The sequence below is a fragment of the Lethenteron reissneri genome, chromosome 56 (genome assembly GCF_015708825.2).
Source record: "Lethenteron reissneri isolate LAM-NWPU_2019-01 chromosome 56, ASM1570882v1, whole genome shotgun sequence".
NCBI lineage: Eukaryota > Metazoa > Chordata > Hyperoartia > Petromyzontiformes > Petromyzontidae > Lethenteron > Lethenteron reissneri.
Genome location: NC_083834.1, coordinates 2,013,502 through 2,025,335, shown reverse-complemented (window position 1 = coordinate 2,025,335; position 11,834 = coordinate 2,013,502). Strand labels below are relative to the sequence as shown.

General features: G+C 51.1%; 1 protein-coding gene across 3 annotated transcripts in view; it reads right to left on the bottom strand.

Moving 5' to 3' along the window:
* Positions 1 to 7,839: 7,839 nt before the first annotated feature.
* LOC133356956 (probable ribonuclease ZC3H12B) overlaps positions 7,840 to 11,834 on the bottom strand; it is a 37,629-nt gene continuing 33,634 nt past the window's right edge. For all 3 annotated transcript variants that reach the window (XM_061574678.1, XM_061574679.1, XM_061574677.1), the window contains exon 8: positions 7,840 to 11,789. In XM_061574678.1, the coding sequence (XP_061430662.1) occupies positions 10,103 to 11,789 (1,687 nt within the window). In that variant the 3' untranslated portion in view covers positions 7,840 to 10,102. The remainder of the gene's footprint in view (positions 11,790 to 11,834) is intronic.

Genomic DNA, 11,834 nt, shown 5'->3' with positions numbered 1-11,834 from the left:
GGAATCCGAAGAGCTATGAAGCTCTTATTTTTCACAGATACGTCCAGTGGGGGCACGGGGTGAGAACGTGACAACACGAAACGATTATGAAAATATTTTTTCCCCTTTTTTCTGGCAACAAAACAGGTGTTGAGATAGTAGTAGGTTTTTACCCTTTCGACTGGTACAAAAACTGACACCTCATGTTTGCAATAACCACAACACAAGCAGTCAAAATGCAAACAAAAATAAACAACTCTGATAATGATATGCACTACCCTTGAAGTTGATTGGTCCACACCCGAGACAGCTTTTCTTAGAGCCTAGTCCCCATTGGTATTGGACCAGATGACGCCTAAAGGCGTTCAACTTAAAGACAGCGAACTATCAGAGTATTGAGAGCTCGGGGTAAGCATTTACACTATGAGACCTCCTTTACCAGTGGCAAAATATAGTAGTAGGTTTTTACCCTTTCAACTGGTACAAAAACTGACACCTTTATACATGTTGAGATGTTAAAACACGAAACAGAAACCTTTTAGAAGGAATCACGTCTGCGTTAACCACAATGCTTGTGGTCAGAATGCAAACAAACGAAAATACTCTGATAATATCATCATCATCATTAGACCTCCTTTGCCAGTACCAAAATATAATAATAGGGTTTCCCCCCTTTTGTCTGGCAACAAAACTGAAACCTTTTTACGAGGATTCATGTCTGCATTAACCACAATACTTGCAGTCAAAATGCAAACAAAAAACATACTCTAATAATAAATGTATTGTCTTCTTGGTTCTTTCGGTAAAGTGACGTAGAAGGGAAATAATAAAATTATAAAAATAAAACATAATAAAATAAAATTCTCACGACGTTTCGGCCACAACACAAGCAGCCGTCCTCAGGTGAAAAAAATATGCATTGTCCTTGAAACTGATTGGTCCACACCAGAGACAGCTTTCTTTTGAGCCTCGACCCAACTGGTGATCGACCAGATGACGCCACAAGACTGCAAGTATTGTGGTCATGGAAGACATGAATCCTTGTAAATAGGTTTCAGTTTGTTGCCAGAAAAAAGGAGAAAACCCCTTTTATTATACTCTGATAATATGCATTGTCATTGAAACTGATTGGTCTACGTCTTTTGGACGAACACCGTTTTGAGACGAGGCTCAAAAGAAAGCTGTCTCTGGTGTGGCCCAATCAGTTTTAGAGACAATGCATAGATTATCAGAGTATAATCTTGATTTGAAGCTTTCGTGACTGCAGGAATCCATAGTCTTTGGTTCTTTCGGTAAAGTCACGTAGGTAGAAAAATAATCGAGCACGACGTTTCGATCGCAACACAAGCAATCGTCATCAGATGGGACAACCACAGCAAGAACAAACTGCTGACTTCTGCAGTTTTTTTCTTGATGTGACCGATTACACTTGTCAACAAAAAAAAACAATTCTGGCCTGGACTTTTGCAGCTGTTCTAGACTAATTTCAGGGTGCTGATTCCAAATCTGATCTCAGATTTGCTCTATCACATCTCATTTTTACGCTATCGGCATACCCCATTTTCATGGATTTTACCCGAAATAAACTCTGTCACTTAGGATTGCAAGTTGTTGCGAGTCAGTGACTGCTTTAGTGTTAAAATATGGTGCTGTATTTTTAGGATAGTGTGTTTATAATATCATTTTATGTAGATATACACATTTATTTAATATTTTTCTTCTGCAGTTTTTATTGAAAATGCAATATTTGATATCTCAAAAACCTGATGTGATAGACAAAAACTGATGCCAGATTTGGAATCAGCACCCAAAATTACCTTGAAACCGTTGGAATACCTTATGCCAGAAAAAGTGTGTTGACCAGTGTTATTAGAGTATGTTTTTTGTTTGCAATCTGACCACAAGAATTTTGGTCAATACAGACATGATTCATTGTAAAAGGTTTCAGTTTGGTGTTTTAACATCTCAACACAACTGTTTTGTTGCCAGAAAAAAGGGGAAAACCTTTAATCATATTTTGGAACTGGCAAAGGAGGTCCTATGATGTAGCAACTAAACTATTGTGTGTTGTATATTACGAGGTGTAAGGCCCCACTCCTGGCAGGCCATCACCAATAATTATAACACTGGTCAACACACTTTTTCTGGCATAAGGTATTCCAACGGTTTTAAGGTAATTTTGGGATGCCGATTCCAAATCTGGCATCATTTTTTGTCTATCACATCAGGTTTTTGAGATATCAAATATTTCATTTTCAATAAAAACTGCAGAAGAAAAATATTAAATAAATGTGGATATCTACATAAAATGATATTTTAAACACACTATCCTAAAAATACAGCACCATATTTAACACTAAAGCAGTCACTGACTCGCAACAACTTGCAATCATAAGTGACAGTTAATTTCGGGTAAAATCAATGAAAATGGGGTATGCCGATAGCATAAAAATGAGATGTGATAGAGCAAATCTGAGATCAGATTTGGAATCAGCACCCTGAAATTAGTCTAGAACAGCTGCAAAAGTCCAGGCCAGAAAAAAATGTTGTTTTTGTTGTTGACCAGTGTGATAGCTTCAACGACGTGCGATCTCTTTTGTATCGGACAAGGTGGTGGGGTGAATGAGGTGGATATCGCAACCTCCACAAGAGGTCGCTACTGCATCGAGGAGAGATGCGATGGTGATGATGTGGCTCGCGTCGATGGTGATTTGGTTGAATGGTTTGAGAGAGATGGCAGGGAGATTTGAAAGAGGCAAAGCGGGGTCACCGTTGACTAAGCCATCCAGAGGGATTGGTTAAGCCCTGTGTTAATTACCCTTTACTGCAACCTTGGTTCTGAATCGTTTACGAATGTTTAACGTGCATGAATAGGGTTTGATGAAACGTGCTTAATTTGTGTTTCGATTATTTACCTTCTAAACAAAAATCTGGCCATGTCCACTTACGAACAACACCCGCACTTACGAACACCACCTTAACTTACGAACACCACCTTAACTTACGAACACCACCCCAGGTTAAGAAGAAAAACCACCGGGTTCGAAGGGGATGTGCGGAGATGATAGAGGGGGACGAGGAGGATGAAAAGGGAGGAGGGGGCCCTGGGGAGAGGGAAGGCAGGGGAGTGGTATGACGGGACCTTTGTTTGCCAGTCCAGGCAGTCCCCGCCTTACGAACACCCTCACTTACGAACAACCCCCACTGACGAGCACCCTCACTTATGAACCCGCACTTACGCACACCACCCACACTTACAAACACCCGCACTTACGAACAATCCGTACGGACAAACACAAGCACTTACGCACACCCGCACTTATGAACAATCCGCACTTACGAACACAACTCGCACTTAAGAACAACCCGCACTTATGAACAATCCGCACTTACAAACAACCCGACTTTCGAACACCACCCGTATTTACGAACACCCACACTTACAAACAACCCACACTTACAAACAACCCACACTTACAAACAACCCACACTTACGAACAACACCCCCACTTACAAACAACCCACACTTACGAACAACACCCGGACTTACAAACAACCCACACTTACGAACACCACCCACACTTACGAACACCCACACTTACGAACACACACACATACGAACACCCGCACTTACGAACCAGCTTCCATGAAAGATTTGTTGTTTTTTAAATCGACTTAAAACGCGAAATCTCTCACCTTGCTAATTGATCCGCGGGACAATTTTTTGTTCAGCTCAGCGATACTCCGCGAGATGTAAATGAGTCTGCCTCATGCTGGGAGTGAGTGCTTGTGTGTACCTGTGTGGGCATTTAAACACAGTAAATTACTGTTTTCCGACTTACGAACAGTTCGACTTACGACGGGTCTCAAGAACGAATTGTGTTCGTAAGTCGATGACCGTCCGTTATCAAAGTATGAACAATAAGAAAACATGCTCTGATATTAAGGATGTTATTAACCAGGTAAAACCTAAACTGCGTTATAGTTTCCTTCATATCCGCATCACCAGTTTTCTTCAGCCTCCTACCCCCAGCCACGCTTACTTCCCAGCCCCGGCATTGTGTTGTACTTGCAGCACCCCACTCCCCCTAATCTACACCCTCCTCTCTATCGCTCCACCCTGGCTTCGCCCCCCGTCTCTTACTTATATAGCCTCTTAAATTTCGATTTAAAGCTTTCGTGATGCAGGGATTCATCTTCTTGGTTCTTTCGGTAAAGTCACGTAGAAGGGAAATAATAAAATAATAAAAATAAAACATAATTAAATTATTTTCACGACGTTTCGGCCACAACGCAAGCAGCCGTCCTCAGGTGAAGAACAGGTCTGTCGGAAAGACAGCGTCTGAATGAACACCACCAGGCTTGGCAGCGTATATTTAAGCTGGGTTGGAGGGGGAAGAGCGCCTTGACAAAATAATTTGCATATCAAGAGGAATTTTGCATATTTATATAGCCTCTTGTTGCAGCAGCCATTTTGCCCACTTCAGCAATTGTTTCTTGCTGTGGTTGTCCCACCTGATGACGGACGCTTGTGTTGCGCCCGAAACGTCGTGATTTAATTTGTTATTTTATACCTGCGTGACTTTAGCGAAATAGCCAAAGAGAATGCTCTGATACTATATAATATTTGTTTTAATGTTTTGGCGGTTAATGCCGTGCCTTGATGCATTGCAAACCGTGCATCATCTATTGGGTGTTTGAACATCTTAACACAACTCCTGTTTGATTGCCAGAGGGGGGTAAAACGCCTATTGTGCTTTTCACCATGGGATTGGAGTTGGCTGGTGGTGGCCACTGGACGTTGCTAGGGAGGACAATCAACTTAAATTTCGATTTTAAGCTTTCCTGACAGCTTAAATAGACGCTCCAAGCGTGGTGGTGTTTCATTCAGACGCTGTCTCCTCGACAGACCTGGTCTTCACCTGAGGACGGCTGCTTGCGTTGTGGCCGAAACGTCGTGAGAATTATTTTATTATGTTTTATTTTTATTATGTTATTACTTCCCTTCTACGTGACTTTACCGAAAGAACCAATAATACAATCAACTTGCTATAAGAAGTGATACATTTGCAGTCCCAATTCATTACACATGTTGAACTTCTTTCGCACCGTACGTAGCCAACCGTGCTGGGAAGGACAACTAAACACCACAACAAGCAATTGTGGAGAAATGAAAGTGTCAATCTAGATGATTGTTTAACAGTGCATAGCTCCACAACGTCGTAATATCGGTAAGGAAGAGCATTCCAGACGGCCGCAGAAGCGCTTTCGAAAGCGCCGCGCGATGATCGGTGACCACCGCCATTGTTCGATAGCCACTGCTGCCAGAATGCCCGGGAGTTGGCGTGGTGATGGTTTATGCTCCTTTACCAGATCAGCAAAATCATCGTGGTTCATTTGTAGCGAGCGCTTCGTGTGTAATGAGCACGACCCCAACATCTACCCCCCCCCCCCCCTCGACGCCCACCACAGCGTCGAGCTTCGTAGTCTAAAGCAGACGTCGCAAACGGGTTTTGATTCCCGACCCGTACCCTACCCGAAATGAGTGACAAACGGTGACTCACCAGTGACTCACGGTCTACCTGTACCCGTACGCGGCCGCACCAAGGTCGCAAACGGGTACCCGTACCTGGCCGGGTACGGGTAGCCGGGTATTGGGTAGGGTACGGGTATCGGGTACCCGGTTGCGACCTCTGGTCTAAAGCTCTTAGCCCTCTTCAAAAGTCTGCAACGCTCGCAAAATGGATTCCTGGACACGTGGCCACGCGCCTCTCATCTCCTTCCATGCCCCCCCCCCCCCCCACCCTCTTTCTCTCGGTCCCTCCACACAGTGGGGAGCCCCCCCGCCCCCCTCCACTCCACTATGGACGGTGGTTAGTTCTTAAATCTCTCCGTGGCCTTCTTACCCTCACCTCGCCTCTCTTCATCTCCTTCCATGTCCCCTCTCGTCCTCTTCGTTCCCAGTCTTCTCTCGCTGTCTGTCTCTCTCTGTCCCTCTCTCTCTGTCTGTCTCTCAGTCGCTCTCTGTGCTCAGGCGAAGATGGCGGTGTACAGAACGAGGAAAAAGATGCTGCAAGGTGACACTGACGGCTGCTCTGTGCTGCTTCCAGTGTTCAGAGGCCTGCTCAAGGCACGAATCCGGCTGGAGCACGCCATGTACCACACACATGCCGGTGATGTGAGGAGTGTCTTCTTCAAACGCTGGGGAGCCCGAAAAGCCCCTCTCTGCACCAGCGTGGACGGCACCCTCGTGGTGTTCACCTTCTGAAGCGCTCGCTCGTCACCGTGGCGTGCGCGATGACCACCACCGCCACGTGACTTTTCTTTCGTGTTGTGCGTGGCGCATTTAGCCCACAGTGCATGGATTTATAGTTTATTTGTTTTCTGGTGACTGTATATTTCGTATCGGAATCGCCTCCAGTGCTGTTGCTGCTTGCGGCAATAAAAGTTGCTTTAAAAGTCAAAAGTCCCTCTGTCTTTCTGTCTCAGTCTCTCTCTCTCTCTGTCCCTCTGCCTCTCTGTCTCTGTGTCTCCCTGTGCCCAGTCCCCGTGTTCGGTCCTCCCTCCTTGCACATCTCCACTGGAATCAACTTCCCCTGTATATTGAGCAACACTGCCCATAGGCGCAATGCTCACCATAGACTCAATACTGCCCACAGACTCAATACTGCACCAGACTCAACACCGCCCATAGACTCAACACCATTGCCCACTCAACACTGCACCGTAGACTCAACACTGCCCATAGACTCAACACCATTGCCCACTCAACACTGCACCGTAGACTCAACACTGCCCATAGACTCAACACTGCCCACAGACTCAATACTGCACCAGACTCAACACTGCCCATAGACTCAACACTGCCCACAGACTCAATACTGCACCAGACTCAACACTGCCCATAGACTCAACACCATTGCCCACTCAACACTGCACCGTAGACTCAACACTGCACCAAAGACTTAACACTGCACCATAGATTAACACTGCCCATAGACTCAACACTGCACCACAGACCTAACACTGCCCAAGTACATTAAGTACCCCTCCTTAACCTCCTTCCATTCCTCTCTTAAATCCTCACCTCTTCACCATCGTCGAATCCCTTCCGCGTGCCTCCCCTCGCCCCTCCACTCCTTCCCGTCCCTCCCGTCCCCTTTCGCGATCCCAAAGGACCCCTCTCTCGCCGTCACTCTTTCCCCAACCCTTGTAGCAATGCCCCCGTCAACTCCATCATTACACTCTGGCTCACCGCTTTGTAAGCCGTGTCAAGCGCCTCGGGTGAAGGGCGCTCTCTCTATAACACGTTCCTTCGGAGTGGGCAGGTAGGGACTTGGTTGGACAGCGCATTCGTGCACGACAGAAAGCTCGCGGTCACGTGACGCACTTCAACCAATCCGGGAGCGTACTACATGTTTGGGAGGGGCTATGCACGACAGACACATAATCCCTGGTGGGCAGTGTGGAACTGTTGTTCCTACTTGTATAAATACAACACTTAGATTGCGACAGACACGGTTGGTTAAGAAAAAACGCACACAAATAAAAGTCCACGTTCCACTGGATGTGTTTTAATACGATTATCCATACAGGAATAGTTAGTTGGTCATAGGACCTACAATTGACTTTGAGTAGGGTTACTCCTCCCAAAGGGGTTTCTTTGTTTGCGCAAAAGAAACGTCACAATGGCCTCGTCTCGTCCGAGCATGCGGGCGCGTTGGATTTCTAGACGTTTCACCGTTACGACAAACGCGGCATTCTACGCTGGCGACGCGCACCGTGACATGTCGCCGTGGTCACGCCCCTCGGGTTTTCCGCGACGGAACTGTGATTGCAGTTAGCATATTTGTTGCCTCGTGTTTTTTTTACACTTTTCAGAACTTAAAAAAAATGCTTCGCTCAGAAGTTCTTCAACAGCAGTTCGCCCGTCGCAAGCCCGACGGACCCACGGGAGTCTTCGTGCATCTTCGCAACTCGACGACCCCGGAGTCCGGTAATGCTTCTGACGCATGTGACGGGGTCGTAACTGTCACGTGACGGGGCACGCGGTCACGTCATGAGGACGTGACGAGGGCGTGACGGAAATGTGACTGTCACATGACGGGGCACGCTGACCACGTCATGAGGACGTGACGAGGTCGTGACTCTCACGTGACGGGGCCACGACGGTCACGTGACCGGGCCGCGAAAATCACATGACGGGGGCGCGAAGGTCACATGATGGGGCTGTGAGTCACGTGACGGGGCACACGGTCATCTACTCCGCCAAACATTCGGCAGAGCACCGATTCAATGGGCAAAAGGCAAAGGCACAGCCCTGCAATTGCTCGCTCACCCGCTCCAACAGCATGAGGAAGCCTTCATCCAGCAGTGGATGATGACGACGACGGTGATAGTTGTTTGATAATGCCAGCAATGTTGGCGACTGTCTCGTTAGGTTACGGTAAACCTTACGCTCCCTTAATGGCTTATGACCGCACAGTAACGTTACAACCTAGCATGCTTCTTTAATCCCACAGTTACAATAAACTACTCTGGTTTATAACCTAAAACAATCGAAAAGAAAGCGCCACAAGTCCATTCACGAACACAATCACCCTGCGTGTACGTTTGCAAGATAAATAAATAACGCCTCTTCTTTCCCCATGCGTTTCTCCACACGTACGAGCACAAAGTGAATATACATTGTTTTTTTTTTCGTTCACACATCCCGTCAGCCACACGGCCCTTCTGAGAGCGCATCTTGTCACCGGCAGCACACACTGCTGCTTCAGCACGAACCAAAACTCTGCACCAGTTTCGACATCCGTTGTCTCGTCAGCGGTCAGGCTCGCATCGGTACAATACATGCAAGGCTCTGGACCGCTTGCCACATTCATTGTTTCATCAGCGGTAAGATTCGCTTGAACCATCGGTACAATACGTGCAAGGCTCTGCACCAGTTTCCACATTCGTTCTTTCATCAGCGGTGAGGTTCGCTTGAACCATCGGTACAACACGTGCAAACTCCAGACCGGATTCGACATTCGTTGGTTTCATCAGCGGTCAGTTTCGCTCGCATTGGTTTAACGGAGCAGCAGAATCGGGCTCCTTTGCTCGAACCAAGCTTCGCTTGCGTTGAGAACCACCCAATGCTGCACACGGGGGTGGAGGTAGGGGCATGGGCGGGGGGCACGCGAGGGGGGGGGGGCGCTGGGGGCGGGGATGGAGTTCGGTTATCCGCTGCCCGAGCGCGACGATCGATTAGCGTTATGCAATCGCGCGTCAGCGATTACGCGGCTATGCGCTGGACGCGGCCGTGTTGCGAAAGCCACCGGCAGGCGTTCACAGCGCGACTACCACCGCGACTTTTATTTGACCCGCTGCAAGGCCCCCACCGAGCCACGGTGTGGCTATTTTCTCAAAAACGACCCTGGCTGTCACAAAGGTTAGCTCGACGAAGTGGCTTATCATCGTGTCGACATTTATACGCACGTTGATTCTGAATGTGGAGGGGAAAAACTAGACGGCCCGGAGAAAAAACACGCAGCAGGCGTCAGGAGGTTTGGGATCAAACCCAGGACCTCCTGTAGACCAGGCGAGGTAGTTAACATCTCCTAGCCACCGTGATGATGATGAGAGAGACACGCAAACTCTAAATAAACAGCAGCAGGCATCAATGTCGGTATCGAACCCACGACCTCCTGCATACCAGGCGAGCGAGTTAACCTCTCGTAGCCGCCGCTTTCGCGACAACCGAACGCAACCTTGGCGAGCACGTGACACCTGCCACAGGACAGGACCCTGCGCTGTCGTCGAGGTCAAGAGGTCGCCCAAATCAAGCACGAGAACAGAGAAGAGAGAATGCGCGCCGCAATAATGCTTCAGCGGACAGGGGCCCGCTGCTTTTGGTTGCGAGCACTGGAAGACGAACGCTCGAGAGCGACTCGTATAACAACAACAACGACAACAACAAACACCCGCAGTAAAATTCCTACAAAATGCGTCCCCACGCTCTTCGCCTACAATCGCACTCCCAACGGTGCCAACTCGTTGCTGGCCAGGCGGGGGGGGGGGGGGGGCAGCCCAACCCAGAGGCCCGTCGTCCTTTGCCCAGCGGTGCGCCACCGTGCCGCCCGGCCTAGTAGGACCTGGGCGGCTGCATGGGGGCGGCCACCGCCGGCGGGGGCGGCAAGGCCTTCATCTTGACGCAGTACGTCGCCAGTTCCTGCGAATCCGTGACGTGGGGGTGCATCGCCATCACGCGCTCCACCACGGGCTGCGGGAAGACTCCGCACAGGTTCCGGTAAACCTGCGCCCGCAGCTGCTCCGTGGCTCCATCGTCGCCACCGCCCACCGCGGCGTTCTGAAACGGCGCCGACTGAGCGTTGGGCGGGTAGTGTCGCGGCTGGTACCGCTGCTGCTGCTGCTGGTGGTGGTTGTGGTACGGCTGCTGCTGCTGCTGCTGGTGGTGGTGGTGGTGCGCCGGCGGGTGTGACGAGTGCTGCGGGTAGAGCGAGCGGTACGCCGCCGCCGCCGCCGGCTGGCCCAGCGGCCCGTGCCACGAGTTGGGCTGCGGCAGCGGCACGCTCGAGCCGCTGTCGTACAGGAAGCCGTCGGACATGAACGCACCTGGCGCCAGCTGCTGCTGCACCTGCTGCTGCTGCTTCTGAGCTGGGAAGTGGACGCAGCAGCTGCACGGAGCGCCGTACGGGAGATCGGGACGGTACGCGCCGCTGCCTCCCGGGAATGTCGCCGCGAGCTGCCCTTCTGCCGCAGCGGCCGGGTTGAACGGAGCTCCATGGCTGCCATGGTGAGCATGCTGATGAAGCTGCTGCTGCTGCTGATGATGATGCTGCTGATTAGGGTGAAGATGCTGTTGATGATTGGCGTGATGCTGTTGATGCGAAGGGTGCGGGGGAGGGTGATGCGGGGGCAGCTTCGAGGGGCCCTGCACGGCGTACGCGTCGTGCTGGTAGTACTGCGTCTGGCGGTACTGCCCCGGCGAGGGGTCGCTCGCGATGCCGGGGTCGGAGTAGCAGCCCGCGCCGTACACGACGCCTGCGCCGCCGCCGCCGGTGGGGGCGGACGGCAGCGTGGCGGCGCCATCCTGCGACGCTGCAGAGAGCTGGCGCAGCGAGTTGTACCCCGAGTCCTGCTGCGAGCACTCCTCGCCCCCCTCCGGCCAGTCGAGCGCTCCCCACACGCCCACCGCAGCCGCCGTGCCGGCCCTCGTCTGCTGCTGTAGCAGCTGCAGCTGGTGCTGCTGCTGCAGCTGCAGCTGCTGTTGCTGCTGCTGTTGCTGCTGCTGGTGGTGGTGGTGGTACCCGTGCGCCGGCTGATTCTGGAGCTGCGGGACGGCGAGCTGACTCGGCTGAAGCTGCTGCGCCTTCGACGGCGTCGTCGGCGGCGGCTGATGCTGCTGCTGCTGCTGGTGGTGGTGGGCGGGAAACGGCTTTCCCGGCGGCTTGCCGCTCTGATGCTGGACCTCGGCCTCCTTCCTGTGCGAGCGAGCGCCGGCACGCGACGGGCTGCCCGCCGGCGCCCCCCTGCCCTCCGACGTTGCTTCCGCCGCCCCCACCACCCCCACCACCCCCGCCGCCTCCTGCTGCTGCTGCTGCCCGGCAGCTGCCCTCAGCTCGTCGGCCACGGACAGTTGGATCTGGTTGGCGCGCTCCGGATGCGAGTACTTGCACTTGTTGCCGAAGGTGCACTTCTTGCCGTAGGGGCACGGCACGCGCTTGTTCTGCGTCGGCACCGGCACCTTGCGCAGGAAGTTCTCCAGAGTGGGGCCGTCACGGCCCAGCGGGTCGTCGGGCAGCATGAACCTGCGGAAGACGACAACGACGACGACGATGGTGTCACCATTGGAA